The sequence below is a fragment of the Lonchura striata genome, chromosome 17 (genome assembly GCF_050655825.1).
Source record: "Lonchura striata isolate lonStrDom1 chromosome 17, ASM5065582v1, whole genome shotgun sequence".
Classification (NCBI taxonomy): domain Eukaryota; kingdom Metazoa; phylum Chordata; class Aves; order Passeriformes; family Estrildidae; genus Lonchura; species Lonchura striata.
The window spans coordinates 3,262,307-3,289,865 of NC_140719.1; the positions used below are offsets into that span (position 1 = coordinate 3,262,307).

General features: G+C 53.2%; 1 protein-coding gene across 4 annotated transcripts in view; it reads left to right on the plus strand.

The window, feature by feature from the left end:
* LOC146765852 (uncharacterized) overlaps window positions 1–27,559 on the plus strand; it is a 93,129-nt gene that overhangs the window by 37,689 nt on the left and 27,881 nt on the right. For 3 of the 4 annotated variants that reach the window (XM_085593757.1, XM_085593760.1, XM_085593759.1), the window contains exons 2-12: window positions 4,283–4,430; window positions 5,633–5,791; window positions 6,257–6,452; window positions 7,086–7,223; window positions 8,722–8,763; window positions 16,596–16,845; window positions 16,916–17,256; window positions 20,236–20,280; window positions 21,214–21,333; window positions 27,085–27,123; window positions 27,244–27,297. In XM_085593757.1, the coding sequence (XP_085449883.1) occupies window positions 4,283–4,430; window positions 5,633–5,791; window positions 6,257–6,452; window positions 7,086–7,223; window positions 8,722–8,763; window positions 16,596–16,845; window positions 16,916–17,256; window positions 20,236–20,280; window positions 21,214–21,333; window positions 27,085–27,123; window positions 27,244–27,297 (1,532 nt within the window). The remainder of the gene's footprint in view (window positions 1–4,282; window positions 4,431–5,632; window positions 5,792–6,256; window positions 6,453–7,085; window positions 7,224–8,721; window positions 8,764–16,595; window positions 16,846–16,915; window positions 17,257–20,235; window positions 20,281–21,213; window positions 21,334–27,084; window positions 27,124–27,243; window positions 27,298–27,559) is intronic. The other variant, XM_085593758.1, reaches the window with a different exon arrangement.

Genomic DNA, 27,559 nt, shown 5'->3' on the forward strand with positions numbered 1-27,559 from the left:
GGAGTGATCCTAAGCAGGCTCCTGGCAGGACATTTCCATCAGGCACTCAGGAGTTGGAGGGAGGAAAGGCCCATGAGGTCACAGGCTCCATTCCCCAGCCAGGCTGTCCCCAGGGCTTGTCCAGCCCTGTTATTTCAGGTTCCAGCCAGTGCCACATCCAGGGGAAATGACTCAGCCTGACAGACCCTGCTAGGAGCTCTCCAAGGCCCCAGTTTTTGGCTGTTTAATATAATTTTCCCTAATTTTCCTCTTTTGGGGAGAACGTAAAGCTCAGTGGAAGTTTCACACATTGAAATGAGCCAAAGGAGAATATGGGTGGTCACTTTGCTGTGTCTGCAGCTGGGGGTGCCCCTCAGGGAACACCTGAGGGGATGGGATGGTAGAGAAAAAACCCCTCTGATTCCCGAGAGCACTAATGGGCCTTAATGACCCCAACCAGCCTCACCTGGGACCCCCCCAGCAGCCTCATTTAAGCTCAGCCCTGTGCCCTCAGCCCTGTCTTGAGCTCTGGTGGGGATCTTTGCCTCCTGGATGGGCCATGGACCTTCTCTCTCCTTGTCCTTTTGCTCTCTGTCCTATCTCTGCCCTTGGATGGACTTCACCCCTCACTGCAGCCTGGTTTCCACACCAGCTGCTGTCTGTGTTCCCTTTAGCACTGCCTGTGCTCCAGGAGGGATCTGCACCTAATTCCTGACTGCCTGGGGCTGCCTGTGGAGCATCTCCCCCGGGGCTGGCACTGCCCGGGCTGTTTCCCCTTGGAATCTGTGCCTGTTAACAAGGCTCTGTCTGTCCCAGCTCCTGGCAGCTGCTGCTCCCTCCCAGCTTCTCTCCCTGACTGCCCCTGCACCAGTCTCCCTGGCACTGGCATGCCTGGGAAGATTCCTGAGCTGCTTTTAGGAGCAAGTTGGATTTGGCAGCTGCAGTCCAGGAATTTCCTTCCCAGTGCAGGAATAGCCATTCTGGAGGTGTTAGGGCAGAGGTTGAATAGCAGAGGGGTTGGGCTGGGGTGCTGGATGTGCTCTGTGGGCAGTGGGAGGAACAAGGAGAGCCCAAGGTGGGCACAGCTGGGCTGTGAGCTCTGTTTTGGGGCCCAGGATGGAGGCTGGGGAGGTGCTGGGGGTGCAGGATGCTCAGCAGGTGTACAAAGAGTGTTTGTGGGCAGAGCTACTCCCTGATGGCCCCTGGAAGGAGAAGGCAAGCCTGGCTGTGGAGGTAAAGCAACTTAGCCCTGGGAATGCTGAAAACTCCAGAGAAAGTGGGATTTTTGTAAAGGAAACAGATTTCCTGTAGCAGATGTACAGCCTGGGCTGTTCCTGCCTCTGGCTGCTGCAGCTACTGCACTCGGCAGCCTCAGCATCCCCTGCCTGGGATGAGTGTGCTCTCAGGATGGTGTGACCCCCTCTCTGGGCTGCTGACAGCCCCTGCAGCTGGGAATCTCTTCCCAGGAAATCTGTGTCCTTGGGAAGCAGCCTGTGTGCTCCCAGAGCTCAAGGCAAAGGGAGACAATCGCCCTGCTTGGAAATGTCCAGCAAATCTGTGATGTTCTCGTAGGAACCATGAATGCAGCTGTGCCAGGAGGGAGAGGTCAACTCTGGGGAGAAGCAGCAAGGAAAGGCTTTGGTGTTGAGGCTGGCTGAGCCCTGAGTCAGTGTCCTGAACAGCCCCATTGTGCAGCACTGCGGGACAATGAGCTCAGAGAGTGCAGGAACCTACTCTTGGAATCCTGGTACAGTTCGGGTTGGAAGGGACCTTAAAACCCATCCCATTCTACCCCTGCCATGGCAGGGACACCTCCCACTGTCCCAGGCTGCTCCAGCCCTGTCCAGCCTGGCCTTGGGCACTGCCAGGGATCCAGGGGCAGCCACAGCTGCTCTGGGCACCTGTGCCAGGGTTTAACTTCCCTGGAAAAAAAAAAACTGGAAAAAACAAAACAAAACTTCTTACCTCAAATCTAAATTGATCTTTTAGTTTAAAACCATTCCCCCTCTGTTCCCTGCCATCAGAGCCTAACCAGGGAGTGGTGCCCTGCCCAGGGAATATTCCCTGTGTGTTCATTCCAGGGTTGTTCTGATGCCTCAAGTTTTGGCTTTTCTATTTTTCACATTCTGTGCTGCTTTAGTCTGTGGGTCTGGGCTTCACATGAGGGGATGCTGAGCTCTGCACAGAGCAGGGAGACAAAACAATTCCTGCTCCAGCTGGGCACCAAGGACAAATGATCCAAATCTCAGCCCAGGAGCACAAACAGCGTGGGCTGGAGAGAGAAGAACAAGCAGGATGGGACTGCCTGGGCTGAAGCTGGAATGGGACAATGAACTCCAAGGTGCCAATGGAGCAGAACTGATCCCAGGGAGAGCCCCTGGGAGCGCTCGTGCATTTTGGGACCATTTTGGGTCATTTGGGTGCAGCCCTGGCTGGGCTCTGGTGCTGCCCAAGGTGGATCCATGGAGGAGATCCTTTAATAAATCCCTGCTTTATTCCTTAGCTCTGTCCAGTCCCTGTTCTAGGGCAGCCCTCACAAGCATCAATTCCAGCTGCAGCAAATGTGGGAATCACATCCCTGACAGGATCCACTGAGCTCTCAGTGTTCAGCAAAGCTCAACCCTGGTGGGGGCTGCAGCCCCTGGAGATGGAATTTTGGAGGTCTTGGCACATCATTTGATGCCACCAGTGAGGGAATCGCTCCCAAAAATGGTTGGGACTGAGAGGGACAAACACTCCTGACAGTTTCCTCTCTGGGAGCTCCTTGGTCTTGGATTAATTCCCATGCCGTGCTGATAAACTCTGCTGGCTCTGCCTCTGGGGGTTTTTGGTTGGTTAGGGCTCCCAGGGGCTCAACCCTGCACCCTCTGGCTTGCTCACAGTTTTTTTGGTGTTCCTGCTGCCAAAAGCTGCTGCACCTTCATTTTACAGAGCTTTAGAGATTGCCTGGAAACCAGTGGATGCTGTGCCCATGTGGAGAGCTGGGAAAATCCCAGGTGAAGTCACAAATCCCCACAAAAAGCCTCATCTCCTCCATTCCTTCCCCTCTTTCCCATGCAAAATCTTCCAAGGAGGTGATGTCAGGAGTGACCCACGAGTGTCTGAAGCAGATCAAAGCTGCTTTCTGCTTGATTGATTTGTTATTTTGCCTCTCTGGCACGTGGATATCACCTGGCAGGTCGCAGCGTGCCCGGGGCTGTTTGTCTGCCCTCAAATCAATCTCACAGCTCATCCACAGCGGGAATTCCAGGGAGTGAAGGGGCCGGATGCTTCCCAAGCCATGGCAGATGCTCATGCAGATGGTGCTGGCACAATTCCCACTGACAAATCATCGAGTGGGATTGTCCAGACCCTCCCAGGAAAGGGACTGTGGGGTCTGGAGTGATCCTGCAGGGCTGGCCCAAGGGTGCTGATCTGTCCCTTGTCCCCTCTCCATGCTGGTGGCAGCGTTGTTGCCACACTGGGGGGATCTGGTTTTAGATATCTGAGGTCTGCAAGTCTTTGCTAATGGATAGGAAGAAGAAACCTTGAGGTTTAAAGCACATTTTTCCTCAGGTATTCCTGTAGCTCAAAGATTCTTTAGTTAAAGATGCACTTGGGAAGAGAAAGTTTGTTCACCAAGGGAGTGAAAAGCTTCTGATGGTGATGCCAAACAGCCCAGGGCAGGGGCTCTCCCCTGTTCAAACCATCTCAAAAATTCACAGCACATTCTGAGGATGGATCCTTTCCTTCCTGGGAATTCCCCCAGGAATTCCTGACCCTGTGATAGGGCTGAACCTGGCTTTGGGGGTGTCCCCACCCTCTGCTCAGGACATGCTGAGGGACACAGCAATTTCTTTCCACTCCTTGGTCCAATTCTTTATTTACAGTATCAACAAGGGAGTTTGGGAAAGGATGAGCAGGATCCCTGTACCAGCTGCTCCAGGACTTGTGGTTTGGGGCATTTGTGTCCCAGGCTCTGCTTTACAGCCCTGAGCATCCCAACTCGGTGGTTGTGAGGGTACCACCACAGCTGGGGAAGGAATGGCCCGTCCCACCTTTGGGACAGTGGCCTCAAAACTCATATTGTGGTTCAAAAATCTCACCTGGCTTCTAGTGAAGTTGTCTGAATGGTTTTTGTGATCTGAGTCTACTGAATTTGTGCACTGGATTTTAATTTTCCCAAACTGACACTCTTCTTCCTGCAGGTTTTATCTGTTGTCCAATTTGTCTGGTTTTCTCTCGCTGGAGAATGAACAGAGCAGAGCCCTGTAGTGGAGGTTTCTCAGCCTTCTGAGCATCTCTCTCTTCTCCCCCAATGCAGATGAGGTGAACCTGCTGGACAAAATCACTCTCCATGCCCAGGAGCTCAGCAATGTTTCCTTTGGCTACGACCACAGCAAGTGCAGGATCCTGGAGATCGGGCAGTACGCGACCCTCAGCATCCCCACCAGAGAGGCCTTTGGGGACAGGTAACCTCCCTTCAGGGGTGGGAATGGGCTGCTGGGGCTCAAAAATCATCTAAGGCGTGGCTGTTGGTTTGAGGGGTGTCGGAATCTGAGGTATTGATGACTCTGAGATTGTAGAAAGTCTCTGTCTGTCAGCCCCCCTGCCAAAGCAAAAGCCATAATTGGTCTGTGCTGGTTTCCAGGTTGTTTATTCTGTTGATCTCTCACATGTTCTGCTGCCCTGCCCAGCTCTGTCCTGCAGGGCAGCGTGTGGGGCTCTGCCCTCAGTGGGATGTGACAAACATTAAATACCAGAAACTCCCTGGGCTGGATTTACAATAAGGTGCCAATATCTGTCACCGGCGTTGGACAGTGTGTCCCCAGCCTGAACCAACAGAAAAATGCCAACACCACAGTGAGACATGGAGGGCATGAAGAAGGAGAAAAAGGACAAGACACACCCAATTTCCTCCATCTTGTCCCCTTTAGACCCCTCATCTAGAATCCTAAAATTTTACTTTTGCACCCGTGCCACACTTAATTATTACTGATATCAAACACTCAGAGCTTGTAATTGATCCTGTAAGATTGAAAACTCTTTTCCATGGCCAGAGATCACAGATAGTGTCTTTGGGTGCTCTGTCCAGGGGGGTTCCTGACCCGTGCCAGGGTCCCAGACCTGCCAGGGCAGCCAGAGGGAAGCTCTGGATTCCCACAGAGGGGCTCCTTGGAGAGCCCATTCCATGATGACAGGGAGATAACTCAGCCCCTCTGTGCTCTGTGCACAGGGCTTCCTTCATTTCTTACATTTTAGAACAGTTTGTCCTGTCCCCTGAAGTGCCCAAGGCCAGGTTGGGTGGGGCTTGGAGCAGCCTGGGACAGTGGAAAGTGTCCCTGTCATGGCAGGGGGTGGGATGAGATGAGCTTGATGGTTTCCTACAACCCAAATCATTCTGGGGCTCTTTGATCATTTTTGGTTGGGTGCAGGAAGGACACCTTGGCATGGCCCCATCATGCTGAGGTTGTGTGGGCAGTGCTAATCTAGGCCTGGCTGCTTCTCTTTGAACCTCCCAACTGGAACAATTGTTGGCCTTTTTTTCCCTTTATTTTTTTTTCCTTCGCACTCATTCATTTGTGCCGTGACTGGAATTTTTTTATCCTAAGAGCTCAGTTGATGGTGACACTGCAGCAGCTGCACAATGGCACGTGTCCCCTCTTTCCACCAGGTTTGCAGACGAGCTGAGCGTGCTGCTGAAGCTCAGGTACTCCCTGAAGGAGGACACCAGCCTGGTGACCATCCTCAGCCACCGCAGCCACGTGCTCTTCCAGATCAGGATTAACCCCCACGCCCTGGTCTTCGTCACCACGAGGAGGAGACACTATGAGTAAGTCCTGGCCCAGGCAATGTTTTCCTGCCTTTCCTTCCTTCCTTTTCTCCTCCCAAGGCCAAGGGTCAGGCTTTCCCTCTCTGGTGGGCTTTGGGCAGTGCTGAACTCACCTCAGCTGAAGGAAGGTGACGTCCCTCAGACCTCGTGCAGGTTGTCACTGCCAAACTCCACTCTGCCAAAGTGTTGCAGCTCTGAGAAACAAAGCAAGGAACAAAAAGGTTCAGGTGCCTGGGGATAAATCAAGACCCAAACCTCAGTCGTTTCTCATATGCCTCGCGTGGTTGCAGACATCCCCAAATCCATGGGAAACAAGTGATGGTGGTGTAACAATTCTCAGATTGTTCCTCGTGTCTGCACTGAGGATGGATACATGAGGGACCCGGGAGCTGCTAAGGGGTGAAGCCTGCTCCTGGGTCAGGTGTGGGATGAAGTTTCCTGCTGTGCCTCCTCCCTTTCCCTCAGGTTCCCAGTGTCCTTCCTGGGCGATGGGCACTGGCACCAGGTGGCTCTCAGCATCTCCCTGGAGAGGCTGGAGCTGCACGTGGACTGCCGGCTGGTGGACAGAGTGAGCTGGTCCAACTATTTTGGGATGGGAGTGAACACCGAGGGGCTGATCATCATCGGAGGCCTCATCGAGTCCTTCGAGATCCCCTTTAAGGTGAGAGCTGGGCAGGGTCTGCTCTAGCTGTGTGAATGAGGCTGCAAGTTCCCTCTGATGGAATCCTTTTCCATCACCTTCTCTTCCCAAAACAACATTTATTTTCGTGCTTGGGCAGGATAAACTTAGCAAAGGCTTGGAATTGTGCAGAGAGCTTGGGTTTGGGTCAGGTCACCTCTGGGCTTGATTTCCACTCATCCTCTGGTGGTGGCCATGACTTGGAGCATGCAGAGAAGTCTCTGTGCAGTCCACATGGAAAGATCTGGTTGGGGAAGTGTCTCCAATGGCTTCAAACTTCCAAAGGGCGGGGATACATGGGATATGGGGAAGGAATTGTTCCCTGGGAGGGTGGGCAGGCCCTGGCACAGGGTGCCCAGAGCAGCTGTGGCTGCCCCTGGATCCCTGGCAGTGCCCAAGGCCAGGCTGGAGCAGTGTGGGACAGGGGGAGGTGTCCCTGCCCTTGGCATTTTGCATGGAATGCCTGAAGCTGGAGGGGTTCATTGCCCAAACCATCCTGTAAAGAAACCCCTGGCTATGAGAAGCTGGAGATGACCTCCCCTGCAGGCCCTTCCAGACCTTTCCCTCTCCTCTGGAAGAAGCAGGAGCACAAACTCTGGTCTCTGTCTCTTCCAGGGCGCTCTCCAGCAGCTGACCTTCGTGATGGGAGACCCAGCAGCTGCTGCTGAGCAGTGCCACAGCTACAACTCAACCTGCCCAGGCTCCTCCAGCCTCCACAGGGCCCCGTGGGAGCTCCCAACAGCCTGGCCAGAGGTGTGGCTGGGGACAGCTGACAAATTTAGGGACTGCTGGGCCAAGCTTTTTCTCGGTGTCACACGATTCCAAGGAAAAGCCCAACCCAGGGCGTTGCCTGGAATTGCTGGGATCTCCGGTTTGGGATGGGATATGAGGAGGTGGGGTGGTTCTTTTCCATCCCCTCGAGTCACAGATGGGTTTGGTGCCAAGGAGAGTGAGTTAAAGGGAGAGTTTGGGATCCAGGGAAAGCCTGGGGGTGGCTATGGCTGGATGTGCTCCTGTGTGTGGCACAGGAAAGCTCTGAGCAATGCTGCAGCTGGAGCTGTGCTTCTGAGAGGAGGTGCAAGCTGTCCTTGGGATTTGGACACCACTCTGCAATTCCTGCCCACTGCCAGCAGCATTGCATCCTTTGGTACTTCATCCTTCCACAAGCTGTCCTTCAGTTCTGCCAGCATTACTGGAAAATGTAAATGTGGGGGACTTTGCTCTCGTTGTTGCATTCAACATTTTTTTTAAGAACTGTATCTGCATCCAAAAGCCCAGATCACATCATAAACCCCCCAAAACATGAAGCACCCAGGCTTTCCTCAGGAGCTGGAGCTGGCCCAGGGAAATTGCTCACATCTTAGGCCAGGTACCTTCACAGGAAGTGCTTCATAGGAGTCTGGAAAAAGCTGGAGAGAGGCAAGTGCTGGACGTCAGCACCTGGCACGAGCCTCCCCATGGTGTGTAACCCATGTCTGTGGGCTGGGGAGGAGCTGGGACAGCTGCTGGGAAAGGGCAGTGCCAAGGGTGTGCCGTGGGGCACCTGCCCTGTCTGGCTCCTGCCCAGGGGTTCCTCTGGGATGCTGGAGCCAGCACGTCCAGGCAGGGAACAGGGCGTGGTGGTGGCACCTGGGACAGCCCTGCAGTGGCTGCTGCACTCCCAGGGCTGCTTTGGTTTGTGCTGGTTGTTTGGAGAGGAGGATTTGTGGGAATGCCCTGCTGATGAGGGATTGAGGAGCTGGCAGTGTGGAGCTGGCTGAGTCTGACACTGAGCTGCTTCCCTCCTGCTCTGGGGGTGACAGGAGTGGCCAGTGCAGCCCCTGGTCATCCCAAAATGAAACCTCCATTGTCCCAAGCTCTGGAGGCCTGGAGCTCTTCCATGAATGGCTCTGGGGTCCCGCCCATCAAGCAGAAAATTTCACTTGAAGCATCACTTTAAGGAAGTTGCCTGCAGGTTACCCCTGGGATAATTCTGCCCCACATCCCCCCCCTTGCTGGCCCTCCTCAGGACTGAGGAGCTTCCAGATGAACAGAAACTGCAAAAAACCCACTCAAACTCTTGAGAGGTTTGATCAGAAGCCATTCCCTGATGTTGCTGGGAAGGATTGGCTCCCACTGTGCATTCCCTGGATGTTTCCTGTGCTGGCAGAGGCAGCTCCTCAGTCCTGGAGCCAACAACAAACACATGCTGAAGTCAGTGCTGGTCCTTGGGCAGTGACGTTTTTCCTCTTGTCTCTCTCCAACTCTCCAGGTGCCAAAGGAAACCAATGAAATCCAGGATTCATCTACTCAGGTATGGCTCCTGCCCTGTCCTGCCTCATGTCCCTGTGCTGTCATCCCCAGGCTGTCTCCTGGGGACAGGAGTTGCTCTAATAAGCAATAAGGCAAAGCTGAAATACCCAGACAATGCCACTAATTACGATTTTCTTGGCTCTTTTTGTTAATTTCTTTGCTGCCACCTCTCTCTTTAATGGTTTGAACGTTCCTTACTGTGTCCCAGACCTGGTGGAGGTCATGGTGAGTGCTCAGGTGACCTTCCTGAGCGTTTGCATGGAGCCAGAGGGGTGGTGGTGGGGCAGGGAATGAGGTGGATCAGCCATGGGGATTTGTGGATCTGCCTGGGAGCTGAGCCAGGCTGGATTAGCCCGGAAGGAAGGAGGTGAGGTCAGCAGGGGGGCAGGATTTGGGATAAAGCAGGATGACCACTGCTCCTGCCCACAGTGGGATGTGCTGCCTGCCTGGGGAGGTGCCCCCAGGATGTCTCTGAGGAGCTGGGAAAGGCTGGAGCTCTGTGGGAGGGGGTGGTTGTGGTTCTGGGGCCCTCCTTGGCATGGTTTCCTGGGATCTGGTGCTGGGAGAGGGATGGGTGCCCCCCAGCCCCACTGGAGCTCTGGTGCTGAGCTCTTTGGTGGAGCTGCTGTCCCCCAGCTGGAGTTGGGAGCGTCCCCAGCTCTTGTGCATGTGCTGGGGACAGAAGGGAGTGCTCTGACAGAGGCTGGCTTTATGCTCCTGCTTTATTTGGGGTTTTTAGCTAAGCTTTGTTGTTCAAGTCCACGCAAACCCGACAGAAATGCAAACTGAGATTTGTGTGTGTGTGACTGAGCAGTTCAAGTTCTTCATTCCCCTCCTGGCTGCTGTTAACTCTTTGGGGACAGGCTCTCTTCTCTCAGCTGGCTTTCACTGCCTGGCTACACCTGGATAATTCCAAACTGGACCTGGCCAAGTGGCCTTTGGCAGCTGGGTCCATCCCTCTGCTCCGGGCTCAGCAGCTCAGCAGGGACGTGCTGTGGGTTTGGAATGAACTGAGGTGGCAAAAATCACCTTTCCTGGGCACTTATGGAAGATGGGCTCTGCCATCCTGCTGGATCCTGTTTGGGGTGTGATTCCCACCTGGGGGTTCTTCCAGACCCTGGCAAGGCGTTGCCATAACAAGGAAAGTGGTGAAATTCATAGGTCTGCAGGGGAAAACTAACAATATTCTGGATTTGGAACATGTTTATTTTTCGAGCACTTAATAAGGAGCAGAGACGCCTTGGAATATTTGGCGTTAAGATTTATTCGGAATAAAAAAGGGGTTTGGCAGTGATGAGGAGCAGCCCAGCTCTGCTGCAGGCACAGGCCACAGCTCTGCTTCCTAGTCCCTTTGTTCATTTAGAAGTAAATCAGCACATTGGTGGATTCCTTAATTGCTAATTAGAACTAAATAATTATGGAGGCTCAGGGTGATGGCAGAGGAAGATGTAATGGGGGAAGGCAATAGATGGGTTTGTTACTGGCACTGACACCTGAATTGCAGCCCACTCCTTTTGGCAATTTTTTTTTTTTGAGGAATAAATTGCCATTTCTGAGCAATCTCTGGGGTATGCATGGTGTTGAGCCACTTCTGCTGTATTTTGTTTTCTCTTAGACTGCCTGTTCTAAACGTGACAGGAGGGCTGAGCTGGCTCCTGAGCTGAATGGCTTTTCCAAGGCAGCTTAACCTGATATCCTACAGGCATTCACCACACAGTCAAAGCTTACATCCCACAGATTTCCAAAGAGACAAAACTTCACAGGTTTAATGTTCTGGGCAGTCCAGCTAGTTGGGAAATTCCTTCTTGATTTAAAAATGCTGTGAAAGCTCTGTGGAAGCACTTGGTTGGGTCGTGGCACTTCTGTTCTCTCATGCTTAGGTTTGTCAGTGGGCACAGCTGCTATGGGAATCGCTCCTTCAGGCTCGCTCAATCCTAAAATTCCATCCTTCCTGTCCAGCCAGAGCAGCCTGGAGCCTGTGGAAATTGGGACTTGCACATACTCCTGGTGCTGGGCTTCCAAACACCCGTCACAAAAGGCCCATCCTGACTAAGACAAACCCTCATGAGGGAGCTGTCCCTCCTCCACCCCACCGCTTCTGGAGCTCTGGGGCCGCTGGTTCCTTGGATAAGGTGGGATAACACCAAATATCCCTGTGGGAAATGTGACTGGCAGCTGGAGCCCAGCTCTGTCTCCTGCTCTCAGGCCTTATCTCGAGCTGCTGTTCCTGATAGCTCTGGTGTCTCAGCTCCTGCAGAGCTCACAGTCCAGTTTCTCCAGCAGGATAAGATCTGTGGATGATTTATTATCCTACAAACCCACTGTGGGATAAATGTAATGATAAATTTATTATTGATTATTTTGGTGTATTCCCTTCCCAAATCCAGCACCCAGGTGTGATATGGGCTGAAGTTCTGGGGCATGGCCCCATCCCCTCCCAGGAATGAGGGCAGAGCAGAGGGGCTGTGCTGAGCTCCAGGAGGGGTTTATCCCCTCCAGAGCCTTGCTGTGGGGGCTGCAGCTCCTCGGGTACAACTGGTACCTGATCTGCTGCTGGCCACAGCCCATGGCATTTCCTGGTACTTATTCCTTCTTTAAATCAGTCCAACCTTGATTTTTGATTTTTTTTTTCTATGATGCAGCCTCTCCTAGGGGCTTGATGCTAAAAAATGCTGGAAAAACTAGTTTAAAATAGTCTATCTCTGATCTTGAGTGACTCACCTTGTACCTTTGGTTGTTGGATGGAAGAGGCTTCTATTAAAAAAAAAATCTGTTTCCTGGGAGAAGACCCTGAGCTTTGAACTCTGTTTTACCCAGCCCAACCCAGCTGAAAATTAGGGCAGAATGTTATGCTGGTTGTCTGAGCTGCTGAAAACAGGGAAGCTCCAAGCTGGGCTTTAACCCCTTTGCCACTGAGGAGTTTTTGGAGTCTGGCACAAGCTGAAAAGCCCTCCAGAGGTCCAGCAGTGTCGGAATCCAGGGCTTCACTCTGGCTGCCCTGGCAGGTCTGGGACCCTGGCTGGGGTCAGGAACCCCCTGGACAGAGCCCCCAGAGACACTGGCTGTGATCTCTGGCCATGGAAAAGAGTTTTCAACCTTACAGGATGAATTACAAGCTCTGAGTGTTTGATATCAGTAATAATTAAGTGTGGCACGGGTGCAAACATAAAATTTTAGGATTCTAGATAAGGGGTCTAAAGGGGACAAGATGGAGGAAATTGGGTGTGCCTTGTACTTTTTCTCCTTCTTCATGCCCTCCATGTCTCACTGTGGTGTTGGCATTTTTCTGTTGGTTCAGGCTGGGGACACACTGTCCAACGTAGGTGACAGATATTGGCACGTTCTTGTAAATCCAGCCCAGGGAGTTTCTGGTATTTAATGTTTGTAACATCCCACTGAGGGCAGAGCCCCACACGCTGCCCTGCAGGACAGAGCTGGGCAGGGCAGCAGAACATGTGAGAGATAAACAGAATAAACAACCTGGAAACCAGCACAGACCAATTATGGCTTCTGCTTTGGCAGGGGGCTGACAGACAGAGACTTTCTACAATCTCAGAATCATCATTGCCACAGATTCTGACACAGCAGCACTGTTATCTTTGTCAATAAAACACTCTTAGGCTCCTCAGGCAAGATACCAAGTTAGAAACTCTTTCCAAAAGCATGGCATTAATTGCATAGCTGTGCTTTCTTTATTAATGAGCCTTGTATCAGTTCTGTTATTTCACTTGTGCTCAGCTTGAGGGAAGAGGTCTGTAATTACTCAAAGCTTCCCGTTTGCCTTTTTTTTGCCTTTCTTTTTTTAAGTTCCATATTGGCACAACACAAAGCCTTTTCCCAGTCAGTCCCCTGGAGCTTCCCCAGCTCTCTGAGCCAAATTGAGAATTCAGTGCTCATCTTGGGGAGAGCCTGAGGTTTTAATGCTTTTGGGGTGGAATTCTTGGACTGGGATTGAGAAACCTCTGCTCCTTGTCCCTCTGGAATGGGAAGTATTTTTTTGTTATTTGGTTATGTCATCTGTATTTTCCAAGTGTGGGCAGAACTGGGCTTCTCCAGCTCTTCCCATGTGGTTGCTGTGGTTGTGTCAGTGCCACCTGGCAGGTGACAGTGGGGACCCAACCTGTGGCTGGGGCAGAGACTTCTGCCTTTATTTTCTTTCTTTAATCCAATTTTCTGCAAGTCACAGACCCTGCCTTGCATGTCACGTGCCAGTTCCTTCTTTTTTTCCCTTCTGTTTTGTCATCCTTAATGGCTGCTTTCAATCTGGGCTCCTTCCCCACTTCCCAGCTGGAATTTCTGGGAGTTCAAACACACATGCCTCACTCAACTCTCACGCTTTTGGACAGGCTCAGAGCTGTTCCCAATTTGTCCCTCTCAGCTGGTTCTCCTCTAAATTTGGCCAGTTTGGAGGAGCAAGGATGGATTCTATTGATTTTGGCTTTTCGTTGTGTTGACACAAACCAACATAATTCAGCCTTGTGCCTCAGTAATTTTTCCTTAGAGCCCCTTTTCCCCTGAGCCTTGCCAGATGGGAGTTTCCAGGGTGGACCTTTCCCATGTCAAGTGTTGAAGCTGAATTAAAACCTCCTTTCCTTTACTGTGTGGGAATTCTGGGCTCCCAGTGCCAGCTGCCAGGCCTGGATGTGGCTTCCCACTGGGATTCTCAGGCTGGCACATCCTATGGGGCTGTTCTGCACCAGCATCACCTCGTGGGAACCTGAACACTTCAGCTCCTGCAGCGCCTCTCAGCTCGTGGCTCATTCCATTGGGGGATTCTCACCACACTTTTCCTCACCTGCTGGTCCAGTTGTGTGGAAATCTGAGCAACCTGGCCTGTGGAAGGTGTCCCTGCCCTTGGCAAGGGTGGTGTGAGATGGGATTTGAGGTCTTTTCCAACCCAAACCATTCCCTGACAACATCTGCCACAGCTATCCACAGGTAACTGTCCTTTGAGGGACTTGTTTTTAAATTTCTGGCTGCTGTTGCCCCTGGGGTTAATCTGCCAGTCCCATGGAGCAGAGAGGTGCTGCTGCCTTCCATTCATTTTTCACTTCAAGGTGTATAAAATGAGGCACCAAGCTGCTGTAGCTGAAACTTTCCAGTCCTGGGGATTGCAAAAATGTGTTTTAAGGAAATTACTGCTTTGGATCAAAACTAGAAAAATTGGTTGGAGGGAGAAGTACAGATCAAGTTGGGAAGCTGAAATACATTGATTTATTTTTTTCACCATTAAAGGTGTATTTCAAAACCTGCTTTTAATCAGAAACCCCACAAAGCACCAAAATATAACGTCAAAACTGCACTGCTGCAAGGTTTAATTTCTGAAAGAAAAATTCTTTGTTTCAACTCTTTTTTTCAGTTCCCCGCTTCAGGTGTTTATGAAAGAAACTCTTCAAACCTAAAAGTTGAAAATTTAAAAGTGAAAATTTCCTTTTCTCCTGCACTTGGGATAGGAAGAGTTTGGACATCTCCAATGTGATGGTAGCAGAGTCAAAGCTTCAGCAGCTCCTGCTGCCTTTGGAGCTCCTCTGCCTCCCGTGGTCACCCCAAATGGGGCTTGGTTGGGCTCTCACCTGAAGGATCACCCCTTCAGGCAGGAAAATTGTTGTTTTTCCTGTGTGCTGCTCCTGCACATCCCCCTTGGTGCTCCCAAGCCAGTGGAGCAGAGCAGAATGGTGTCAGAGTTGAGACAGGCACAACACAAAGCAACACTGAATTTTCAGAAGGCTTCAAGCTGTTTTTATTCTAGATTCTACATTTTCTACATTCTTACAAACACATTTTTTCTGCATTCTTACAAACTCATAACTTACACTTTAGTCATTGGTCAGGAAAGACAAACCAAGTGCTCATTGGAACAGGCAGTGGCAGGTTTCTCGTATTTCTCTTTCTTCCTGGGTTTCTATGTCAACAACCTTGGTAGAAAATTCTTCCAGGGGTGAACGTGGATCCTCTTCTCAAACTTCTCTAGCTCACAGAATTCTCTGTAAAATCTCTTGCACAGAACGGGAGCCAGGTGAGCCCATGGAATGTGGGAAGAAGGAAGGGAAGAACTCCCCAGGTTTCCTTCCCAGCCCTGCAAGGCAAGCGTGGGGCTGCATCTCCCTCTAGTGACTCCTCTCAGCTGGTTCCTCCAGCAGCTCCTCCAGCAGGAGCCACCAGGCAGGGCTGGTGCCACCAGCTCCAGGTGCCACCAGCTCCAGGTGCCACACACTGTCCCTGTCCCCACGGAGCCTTGTGGGAGCACGGAGCAGGCTCCAGGCAGGGCTGGGGGCAATGTGGGGCTGCTGGAAATGCTGCAGCTGCTCCAGGAGTATTGCAAAATGAACCTGGGGGAAGAAATGGTGATGTCTGGCTCCAGTTCAGAAGGCTGAATGATTTTTTTTATTATAACTGTACTGTAATATATTAATATTCTATTTTAAGGAGATACTAAAAACTACATATGTACTCTAACTACCATGTTTAACTAACAACTTGTGAGCCTCTCTGAGAGCCCAGCCCCAGGTGGGTTGGATTGGCCACCAGGCTCAAACAATCCTCACCAGAATCCAACCCAGCAATCACCCCAGGTAAACAATTCCCCAAACACATTCCACATGGGAAAACAAGGAGCAGAAATAGAAATTGTTTTCTCTTTATTCTCTCTGTGCTGCTCTATGAAAAATCCTGAAAGAAAGAAGGATGTCCTTGCAGCACAGGAGAGCAGCTCCAGGACCTCCACATCCACCCACAAGCCCAGCCTGAGGTGCTTTCACTGGTGCTGGGTGGGATTTTGAAATGCAGGGAACTCTGAAGTTTCATTCCTTTTCCACAGTGGGTGTTTGTGTGTTGAATGTGGAGATTCCTCCCAGTGTTGGAGTTTTCCCCCCTCCAAGGGCAGTGGCTGGGCTCTGCTGTGGATTCCAGGGCTGACAGAGCCCTTGAGACCTGCAGGGACCGTTCAAGGTGACAGCTGAGGACAGAGGGAGCCCTGTGCAAGTCACTGCCCTAAATGAAATTGCTGGAAACATCCAGGAGGCTGCTCCTGGACTGTGCCTGTCTCCCCTTCCCAGCCCTTGGAGGTTTGCAGCTGCTCCAGTGGGAAGTTGTGTGCTGGGGGCTCCGAGCTCCCCTCTGACCGGCTGGCACCATTCCCCCAGGAGAACACCAGGGACTGGAATGTGCAGGAGCAGCAGAATCCAGAGGCTGAAGGGACACATCGATCCCTGCTGTAACTCTGTGATTGCTCTGAAGATTGGATCTCTGTCCTTAGGCTGTGGGCTCCAGGCAGAGCTCAGAGCCCTTCCAGGGCCTGAAGGGGCTCCAGGAGAGCTGGAGAGGGACTGGGGACAGGGGATGGAGGGACAGGACACAGGGAATGGCTCCCACTGCCAGAGGGCAGGGATGGATGGGAGATTGGGAATTGGGAATTGTTCCCTGGGAGGGTGGGCAGGCCCTGGCACAGGGTGCCCAGGTGTCCCTGGTGGAAGGTGAGTCTTGGTTTGTAGCTGGGTGCAGTCTCCTGCTCGTTCTGGATGAACTGTCCCAGAATTTGAGGGCTCCTGCCTGGGGCTCACAAACTGTGCCCTGCATTGTTCCCCCAGCAGCATTCCTACATGTGGGAAATGAGGAATTATAGAATCATAAGGTCAGAAATGACCTCCAAGGCCATTGAGTCCAGCCTGTGACCTTGTCACCCAGAGCAGAGCACTGAGTGCCACGTCCAGTCATGCCCTGGACTCTCCCAGTGCTGGTGACTCCACCACCTCCCTGGGCAGGCCACTGAGCAGGAAAGGGGGAAAAAAATCAGTTAACCCTTCAAATTTCATTTTTTCCCTTCTCTCTTTTCAGGATTCCAGACTCACCAGTTCAGATTCGGCCCCGGGGTCACCTTGGCCATGGGAGGATGCCCAGGGGACCCTCAGCCTCCAGCCTGATGGGAGTGCCCTGGCTTCCCTCTCTGCTCACGAGTTGCCATCAGCTGAGGAGGAGGAGGAGGAGGAGGGCAGCCTTTCCATTGAGGATGAAGGTTTTGAGCTGCTGAACTCCACCTACAATAAAATCACCGGTCCCGGCAGGCCAGCGCTCAGGAGAAGCTCAGGTGAGTCCACAATTCTCCTCCTTTTTTCCAGCACAATTTCTGGGAATCTGACAGTGCTTCATCCACCCAGCAGCCTCCATCAAACCCCCCCGAGCAGCCAAGAAGGAGCGTGGCTCTGATCCCCGTGAGGAGAACGTCACCACGGAGAAGCTGTCGGGGGACGCCGGCGCGCGGTGGCGGCTCCCACCTGGCAAACCTCACCTGGACCCCGTCCCCAAGGTGTCCCCACCTGCTCATCGGGGGGCTGCTCCCAAAGGAAACGTCCCCAAAGGTCCCCTGAGGGCAGGGGCAGCGCTGGGTGTCCCAAAGCCTCCTCTTGGAGCGGGACACCCCGGATGGTGGGTGGCACCTGGAGGCCAGGGCTGTGTGAAGCCGGGACCACCGGGGCTGCCGGGACCTCCCGGGCTGCCGGTGAGTGGAGCACGGCAGGAGGGGTGGGTGGTGGGCAGAGGCTGCTGAGATGGGGGAAACAGCACAGGGAAGGCTCCTCCAGGGTGGGAAATGTTCCCAAGAGTGGAGAACCTTCCCCAGGGTGGGAAATGTTCCCAAGGGTGGGAAACTTTCCCCAGGTCGGGAAACCTTCTCCAGGGTGGGAAATGTTCCCAAGGGTGGGAAACCTTCTCCAGGGTGGGGAAACTTACCCAGTGCGAGAAATGTTCCCCAGGATGGGGAAGCCTTCTCCAGGGTGGGAAATGTTTCCCAGGGTGGGAAACCTTCCCCAGGATCTGGAAACTTCCTCAGGGTGCAAAACCTTCTCCAGGATGGGGAAACCTCCAGCATGGGGAAACCTTCTCCAAGATGGGGAAATATTCCCCAGGGTGGGAAATGTTCCCCAGGGTGGCGAAACTTCTCCAGTATGGAGAACCCTTCTACAGGGTGGGAAACCTTCCCCACAATCTGGAAACTTCCCCAGGGTGCAAAATGTTCTCCAGGATGGGGAGACTTCCCCAGGATGGAGAAACCTTCTCCAGGATGGAGAAACCTTCTCCAGGGTGGGGAAACCTTCTCCAAGATGGGAAATCTTCTCCAGGGAGGGAAATGTTCCCCAGAATGGGGTATCTTCTCTAGGGTGGTGAAACTTCCCCAAGTGGGGAACCTTCCCCAGTGTTGGAAATGTTCCCCAGGGTGGGGAACCTTCCCCAGGATCGGGAAACTTCCCCAGGATGGGAAACCTTCCCCAGGATGGGAAATGTTCCCCAGGGTGGAGAAACTTCTCCAGGGTGGGGAACCCTCCCCATGCAGGCACAGTGGGGCTGTGCATTGAGCTTGTGAAAAGGTTTTTGATATTCCTGGAGAGTTCTTCAGAAACATCACTGCAAACTGGAGAGAAGATGATTGCCTTGTCCTCCTTGCTCTAAAGATGATCTCAAATAATTTAGCCACTCTGTGAGTTTTTATTTCACACTGGTCCAGCCCAGAATTAGGTTGAGGGGACCAGAGTGGACCAAACCATCTCCTCCAGTCCCCACACAAACCCCTGCACCCACCCACAGACCCAGCTGGCATCGTTGGCTTTGGCTTCTTCACCCCCAGAATGGTGCCAGGTTCAAAGCAGAGCACTGACTTTATCTTTTCATAAGTACTCACTGTTTTTCAAGTCATTCGGTCATTGCAGAGGATGAAAAAAGGGAAATTTAGGGGAAAAAAAGGTAAACTTAGACTAGAGAAATGTTTAGAGGAGTCACGTCTTCATTGAGGATGAAAACAATGAAAATTGTAAAAAAAAGGTAAACTTGAAATATAAAAAGCTTTAGAGGAGTCTTGTCTTCATTGAGGAGTAACTTAAAAATGGTTTTAAATATTTTTCCATGTTTGTTTATTCTGCCAAAATTGTTCCCCTGATTTGGTTCAACTTTCTTAACAATTTCTTTAGGAAATTTTATTTTATTTTATTTTATTTTATTTTATTTTATTTTATTTTATTTTATTTTATATTTCAAAGTGACCCTGAGCACCTTCTCTTCCCCTTTCCTTCCATCCCTGTGGAAGCTGTGTGCTCTGCCCTGGGGCTCGGGTGGATCCTGCAGGGCCATTTCCATGGCTGACACTAAATCCATCATCCCCGAGCCAGGCTTGGTTTAAATTTAGGACTGCTAAATTCCCCCTCAAGCCACCTCCTTGCTGCTGCAGCTCCTGCCTGCAAAAATAGAAGAAAATGGCAAAAGGAACAGATGCTGGAGGCTGAAAAAATCCCAGGAGCAGAGGAAACGTCACGACGTGTGACAGCCCTGCTGTCCCCCAGCAGCGGGGGAACTGCTTTCCTCTCCTGGAGAAAGGCTGGGCATGGGATTTTTGTCCTTGGTGCTGATGTCCTGGACGGCACCAGAGCTCCAGCCCAGCTTTAGGAGCTGACAGGAAAGATGGAAAAGGGCTCTGGAGGGCATGGAGTGACAGGACAAGGGGAGTGGAAAAAGAGCTTGGAAAAACAAAGAGCAGGTTTAGATGGAATATTAGGAATTAAATCTTTTCTCTGAGGGTGGGCAGGCCCTGGCACAGGTGCCCAGAGCAGCTGTGGCTGCCCCTGGATGCCTGGCAGTGCCCAAGGCCAGGCTGGACAGGGCTGGGAGCAGCCTGGGACAGTGGGAGGTGTCCCTGCCATGGCAGGGGTGGCACAGGGTGAATTTAAGGTCACTTCCAGCCCAAACCAGGCTGGGATTCCGTGTAGGACTGAAGCTCAGTGGTGGCACGTGCCAGCCATGGCCAAAGCCATGTGTTCCCATCCTGGCAGCCTTCCCTGAGGACTGAGGGCAGGGGGGCTCTGGGGCCTCCATGGAGAGGGAACCGAGCCTGGAGCTCTGTGGGCTCTGATCTGGTGACTTCAGGCTCGGAACAAAGCTGGTGTCTGGAACTGAAGCTGTCAGAGCTGCAGCAGACACAGGCAGAGGCTGTCAGGTAACACCTTACAGGGAGCTGTTGTCACCCCAAAAGGCCAGGCTCTCCCACCTGGCTGCTTCTGCCTTGGTGAGCCCTGAAGTGGGGTCAGCCCTTGGCCAAAATGTGCATTTTTACCCAGATCACATCTCCCACCAGTTAAAAGCAGCAGATATTTTAGTCCTTGTCCAAACACCTATTGGAGTGTGGATATGATTCCATTTTAGGGGATTTTTTTTTTTTCCTAACACATTGCCTGTCCTCCCCAGGCGTCAGGAGATGTTCTGGGCTGTTTCTGTGGTTATGCAGGGTGGCACAGCTCAGCTGCTGGTGCCAGGGCAGGAGCAGCCAAACCAGGGGGCTCCCCCCACCCCACACTGGGTTTTTGGGTATTTCTTGGGGACTGGTTTGCTCTGAATCAGCCATTTCAGTCCTTGTTTCCCCGGGGCTGTGGCCCTGCTCACTCCGTCCCTGTGGGATGTCCCTTTTGGGGTCCAGCTCTGCTCCTTTGCCTTTCAGGGCTGTCCTGGCAGACGGGGGCTGGTGGGACCCAAAGGAGACAAAGTGAGTACCCACAAAAGCAGTGTCCAGTGTGGGCTGTGGGGCTGGCACCACCATGGTTTGGGTTGGTTTGGGGGTTTTTCATCCAGAGGCAGTGGGAGCTCCTGAAGCTGCAGGGCAGTGACCTGTCTGTGGGTTTGGAAGAGGAAGGAACTGGATTTAGTTAAGCCCAGGATCAGGATTAAGCCGTGCTTGAGTTCTGGGGGGTTTTGAGCACCACAATATGAAAAATGAGTTATCAGAGAGTGTTCAGAGGAGGCCACAAGGGCAGGGTGTGGAGGGGCCCGTGAGGAGCAGCTGAGGGCACTGGGATGGTTCAGCTGGGGCAGGCTGAGGGCAGAGCTCCCCGGGGCTGCAGCTCCTCCTGGGGCAGCTCCAGCTCTGCCCTGGGACAGGGACAGGAGCCAGGGCACGGCTGGAGCTGGGCCAGGGCAGCTCAGGCTGGAGAGCAGGAAAGGTTCTTCCCCCAGAGGTGCTGGCACTGCCCAGGCTGCCCAGGGAATGGGCACGGCCCCGAGGCTGCCAGAGCTCCAGGAGCCTTTGGCCAGCGCTGCCAGGGATGCCCAGGGTGGGATTTTGGGGGTCTGGGCAGGGACAGGAGCTGGGCTGGGTGATCCCTGGGGTCCCTTCCAGCTCAGGATATTCTGTGATTCTGTGACTGAGCTGCCTGGACAAGCTGCTCCCTTCCCTTTGGGCTCTCAATGGGAGATGGAGCAGCTTCAGCTCAGCTCACCTGGAGGAGGGACACTGGTGTGTCCCAAAGCCCAGCCCCAGTTCATATCCATGAAATCACCTTGCAGGGACTGCATTTGTCCTGCAGCCCCAGGCTGCCCTCCTTGCCCAGCCCCTGGCACTGCCCTGGCTCAGAGCCTGTGCCCAGCCTGTGCTGAGGCCCAAACCCCTGCTGGTTTTAAGGAGCTGCCCTTGTCTCTGCAGGGATTCCCGGGGGCCATGGGGAGGACGGGCCCCCCAGGTGAGCCTGGCCCTGCTGGCACCCCCGGTGTGCCCACCATTGTCCTCTGGAGGAACTCCAGGGAGGACTGGCAGTCGTTCATGGTGAGTTACAGGCACAGGGGACAAGTGCTGCACCCACACCTCCCCAGCAGCTCCCTGCATCCCTGGGATGGGATGGGATGGGATGGGATGGGATGGGATGGGATGGGATGGGATGGGATGGGATGGGATGGCACGAAGGGTTTGCTGTGGCTGAGGTTCCTCATTGCTGGGTGGGAGGTGCGGGCAGAGGGGACATGCCAAGGAGGGAGGTGCAGCTGACTGGGGGTGGCTCTGTGGGTGGAATGGGATCAGTGTGTGCCCTGTCCCTCTGTCCCCTGGACCCCCACGGTCCATCCATCACCTCGCTGGGATGGTTCTGCAGGACAGGGCCCAGGGAAGATCCGAGCCAGGCACGATCAGCCCTTCTCCTGCTCTGTGCTGCTGATTACAAACTCCCTGTCCTGTTTTCCACCCTGTCCCAGCTCCCTGCTGTGCCCCAGCCTTTGGCTCATGGAGTTTGTGCCCGTCCAGCTCTCTCTGAGGTGTTTTCTCACCTGACCCACGGGAGCAGGACGGGGTCTGTGGGGAGGCAGGAGTGCCTCAGGCACTGCACAGCTGCATGCAAAGCTCCATGGGATGACTCCAAAACTCACTGAACAGCCCAGCCAGGCTCCTCGAGAATTCCCAACTCCTCACAGCACAGCCACTGCTGTGATTAAGCTTAATTTTAAACTCCTTGTGGAGCCTGGCCTGGGCAGGGCAGCAGCTGAAGGCATTGGGTTTTGAGTGCCCCAGGTGCTTTTCTTGGGGTTGGGAATGCTCTTTGCTTTATCTCTGCTGTCCCTCTGGGCCCTGCCGTGTGGCATGGTGCTACCAGCAGCTTCAGGGGCAGAGCAAGGGGCTGGTGAGAGCTCATATTCACCCTCCAGCTCTCCACAATGGCCCTGGGCAGGATATTTGAGTTCTCTGGGACTCCTTCACTGGGGAAGAGCCTCAATGCATCCTCTGCTCTGGGGCAAATGCCCAGGATTCCGGGCAGAGGATGCAGGGAGGATCTCTGCTCTGCCAGCACAGCACACCCGGGTGGGGATGGTGCTGCACGAGGAGGAGGATGGTGCTCTGCTGGTCTGGGTCTGAGCTTGGATGGACCTGCTGGGAATCCTTGTGCCAGAGCTCTGTGGTTTTGGGTTGGACTGGATGGAAGCAAAGATCAGATTCCTGCTGGGAAGTGCAGGAGAGTTGATCATCTGCTGAAATTTTGCTTCACCTGGAGAACCTCCTTGTTCTCCCACCCTCCTGCTGCCCAGGGCAGGAGCCGTGCAGCTCCCAGTGCTGCCAGGATCCATTGCAGGCACACAGCGTGGGCAGGAGCAAACAGGGGGAGCTGGGTGTCCCCATGCCAGGGATCCCCTTCCAGCAGGGCAGGGCCCTCCCTGATGGAGTCCTTCTCTCAGGCCACACTTACAGCACTTGGCAGAGCTGCTCCCATCCTCTGCCCTGCAGTCAGAATTCCCTTTATTTTCCCCTTGCCTGTGTTTGCAAAGAGCCCTCAGGCCTTGCCATTCCTGCAGGCAGAAGCAGCCACACCTGTGGATGATGCTGGGAGCTCCTTGGTGTCCCCACCTGGGAGTGCTGGAGGGAACATGTCCCCTCTGTGCTCAGGAACCAGGGCTGGGGCGATGCTGGCTCCTGCCTGTGGGCTCTGCTGCTGTCCCCTGGCCCTGTGCTGTCCCCTGGCCTCTGGGCCCTGTGCTGTCCCCTGGCCCTGTGCTGTCCCCTGGCTCTGCTGCTGTCCCTTGTCTCCTGGCTCTAGTGATGTCCTTTGTCCCCTGGGCTCTGGGTACACTGTCCCTGTCCCCTGGCCCTGTGCTGTCCCCTCTGCTCTCTGCTATCCCCTGTGCTGTCCCTGTCCCCTGTCCCCTGTGCTGTCCCCTGGCTCTGTGCTGTCCCTGTCCCCTGTCCCCGTGCTGGCCCTGTCCCCACAGGGCTGGCCTGGTGCCGGTCTCAGGGGAAGGCAGTGGCTGCCGAGGGGACCCTGGGGACCCCAGAGCCACCAGGGCCATTGTGTCTGTGGCCAGTGACCCTGGCAGACACAAAGCCTGGGCTGGGATTTGCCAGTCTCAGCTGGGATACGGCCGGGATGGGACTGGCTGCTCTGGGACGGGGCTCTGGGGCCGTGCTGCTCGCACGTGGGCATTTGGGGTGTCCTGGGTTTGCTCCTGGCTCAGCCCATGGAAATGCAGGGAGGGAAGGTGTCCCGCAGGCTCAGGGCCACAGCAGGAGGATGGGCTGGGAAAACAAGGGATGTGCTGTGATTTATTAAAAAAATCTGGATATTGATCTAGTACCGATATCCAGCTGTGACAGACAAAAACTCTCTAGCAGTTTAAAGTTAGAAAGTGTGTGTTTATTGTGTGTGGGATCGCTCCCAAATCCACACCGCAGCTTCCAGGTGATTACAGAGCCCTTTTAGCCATACAAGTATTGAATACCCAAAATACAAATGCATATTCATCATTTTGGTACATCACATCCCTCACTTCCTATGCTAATCACTCCAAAAGCCATTCAGCATGCGTGGTTTGTTCCTTGAAATGGGTCGGTGTCCCTTTCATGGGAGGGGTCCCAAGGTGAGGAAGTAAATAAAGTCTTCCTGGTTCTGACCTTTCTACCTTTTCAATGCCAATATGACAAATGAACTCTTGGTAGAACTCCCATTTCTTGTCTTCAGTTGGTTTCAGAACAGAGGAGGCCCAAATTGTCTTATGTTCCTAAAAGCTCTTTGTCAGTTTGTGTATTCTTCATTATAAACCCAGCTAACTCAACATTGTGCTGACAAGCAATCAGTTATTAGTTAACTACTAACTCCTAACTTCATCAAGGCCTACTAATTTATTTTAATTAACTCTAGTAAAGCTTATTTCTAACTAAAATCTTAGCTCCTCTAAAATCTCTAAATCCCTTAAAGTTTACGTTTCATGCTGGCTGTGCAGAGCAGCTGGGCTGCTGTGCTGCTCTCAGCCTCTCCCGCTCCTTTCCCCTGGAAAAAGCCTTTGTTGGTAACAGGAGAAAAGGAAAAGCAGCTCAAGGCCACTGTGATTCCAAGCCCGTGCCTGTGTTTGTGCTCCCGATGTGCTGACAGATGTTGGCTGTGCCAAGGAGTTTATTCAGTGTGGCTGGAGGGCAGGAACTGCTGCTGGCTCGTTCTGGAGCTGGCTGCAGCAGTGGGGAAGTCCCAGAATCCTGGGCAGGAGAACTGGAGCTCCCACAGGTACTGCAGAGCTTCGTCTGCAGCACCAGGCTCCTTTCCTTTGATCCAGCCCCTTAAAAACAGCGGCCAGGCTGGGCAGTGGTGCCTGGGAAGCTCGGAGGGAAAGGAAAAACTGATTCTTGAGAAAAAGAGGGAACTTTTAGGGATGTGCTGCTACTGCAGGGTTGGCATCTGCCATGGTGGGGGTGGCACAGGGTGAGGATGGCCATGGGGTGACTGCAGAGGGTGGCACAGGGGGGGCAGCCAAAGCTGCTCTGCCAGGCCTGAGCTGCTTCCCCCAGGGCTGCTGAAGGATTCCTCTGCCCCCAAAGGTTCCTCTGCCCCAAAGGTTCCTCTGCCCCCAAAGGTTCCTCTGCCCCCAAAGGTTCCTCTGCCCCCAAAGGTTTCTCTGCCCCCAAAGGTTCCTCTGCCCCCAAAGGTTCCTCTGCCCCCAAAGGTTTCTCTGCCCTGCTCCCAGGAGTTCCCCAGGAGCCCAGATCCTTGCAGTTGCTGCTCCCCATCCTCCCTCCCCTCCTGTTGTGCTGCTCCCCCCTCCAGAGCTGCAGCAGCAGAGCTCCGACTGTTTCCTGCTGGAATTGCAGAGCCCATTAACTGCTCTCCCCCTCCCTGGCATCTGCTGCTCCGAAATCCGAGTCCGTGTCTCACGGGGGATTTTGTCTTCCCTCTTTTTAAAAGGTTGGATGAAATAATATCCTGTCCTGGGCAAATCGGAGTTCACCGATTCCTGAGACAAGGCAAAAGTGTTGGCTGTGCTCCAGCCTCCTCCAGAAAGGCTTTGGGAGTGGATTTTGAGGGGAATGAGAACTGGTGGACAGGAGGAGCATGGTCCTGCCAGGGGCTGCACCGTTCACCCACAGAAATCAATTTGGGAACAGCCTGAAAGGAGCAGGAATGGCATCCATCACCTGCCCCAGAGTGCTGGTCACTGCTAGGAATATTTTCATTTCTTGAAAGCTCTGGGTTGATTTTCCTTCATGAGTTCCTTGGCTTTTCCCCTCTCTCCCCACTGGTAGTGGGGGACAGATCCTTGGAGCAGTGTTGGAACCTGAGGTATTGATGATTCCCAGATTATAGAAATTCTCTGTCAGCCCCGCTGCCAAAGCAGAAGCCATAATTGGTCTGTGCTGGTTTCCAGGTTGTTTATTCTGTTTATCTCTCACATGTTCTGCTGCCCTGCCCAGCTCTGTCCTGCAGGGCAGCGTGTGGGGCTCTGCCCTCAGTGGGATGTGACAAACATTCAATACCAGAAACTCCCTGGGCTGGATTTACAAGAACGTGCCAATATCTGTCACCTACGTTGGACAGTGTGTCCCCAGCCTGAGCCAACAGAAAAATGCCAACACCACAGTGAGACATGGAGGGCATGAAGAAGGAGAAAAAGGACAAGACACACCCAATTTCCTCCATCTTGTCCCCTTTGGACCCCTATTCTAGAATCCTAGAATTTTACTTTTGCACCCGTGCCACACTTAATTATTACTTATATCAAACACTCAGAGCTGGTAATTCATCCTGTAAGGTTGAAAACTCTTTTCCATGGCCAGAGATCACAGCCAGTGTCTCTGGGGGCTCTGTCCAGGGGGGTTCCTGACCCCTGCCAGGGCAGCCAGAGGGAAGCCCTGGATTCCCACAGAGCAGGGGACAGGAGGGGTTTCCCCGTGCCCTTGAGGTTGAAACTGGGGAGAACAGAGGAATGCTGCCCCTCCAGCTGCTGGGATTGGGATGCTGGATCAGGAAAGGGATTTCTGAGCCATTGATGTGAGCCAGGATTTGGAGGAGCTGTCTGTACCATAAGTGTGGGGTCACCGTGGGAAGGAGGAGGAGGAAAGATGGGGTTTGCCTCCCTGTGCTGCTGGTAGCTGGAGATGGACATTTTATTTCCTGGACACCTCCCAAAATTTGGGAAAACCTGGCTTGGAAGTGTGCAGAGAGGAGGCTGCACCAGGTGGTTTTAGGACCTTTATTTGGGGATGGGATGAACTGGTTGGGATGGGATGAATCCACCCTGGGCCTTTCAGGTGGGTTTTCTCCTCTCTGAGCTCATCTGATCTTCACAAAAATTGGACATGCATCCAAGAACTGGCTGCTGGGAGTAGCAAGAGGAAAACCTACTTGGGATCTGCTCCTCTGGGTTTTCCAGGGGCCGGAAAGAAGATTCCCCACCTGGAGTAGCCTCAGGGTCAAATCAGCTGGTTTTAGTTTAAAATCTGGCAGTCCCTGTGCTCACCACCACCACATTTCTGGCCTTTCCATATTCCAAACATTTCTGGCTGCAGGGCACCATGGAGGAGCTGAATTTCACCAAACTCAGGAGAAATGGGTTCTCTGCCTAATTTTCCACTGAAGTAGTTCCTTATTTCCCACACCTTATCCTCAGATTGTCCTTCCTCCCATGCCTTGCATGCACAGAGTCTGAAATAAATAAATTAAAGGAGTGGTTCATTGCTGCATCTTCCCAAGACAAGGAGAAAGACAGCAAAAAGGGATTTGGGATGATTTTTTTTTAACATTTTGCTTTTCTCCCCTCATTTTTCTTCCAGCAATCATCATTTTACCAACTCCTGCACGCGGGCTGGCCGGTGAGTGCTGCTTTGGTCATATCGAGTTTGGATTTTTCCTCCTTGGCAGCTGAGTTCTCCTTGCTCCAAGCACTTGATGGGTTTTACCAATGTTTGTTTTTTGTATTTTTTTTAATCCAGAGAAAACCTGGAGCTCCTGGGCCCCCAGGACACCCTGGGAGAACAGGAGCACCTGTAAGTACCAAAGCCCTGCTGTCCCTTTGGTGGCCTTGCTGCCACCCTGGCTGCCCTGGGGACATTTTCAGGGTGGATGTCCCCAAGCACTCGGGCTGGGGCTGCTGCTGTGCTGTAATTAGGGGCTTTGGGATTGGCTTTCAAAGCAGCCTCATGGATTTCCCACTGAAACCTGGGATGTTTGATATCCAACCCCCAGGGTTGTCCTGGCACCTGCAGCCCCTCCGATCTGCCAGCTGAGCAGGGCTGGCTGAGGTTCCTG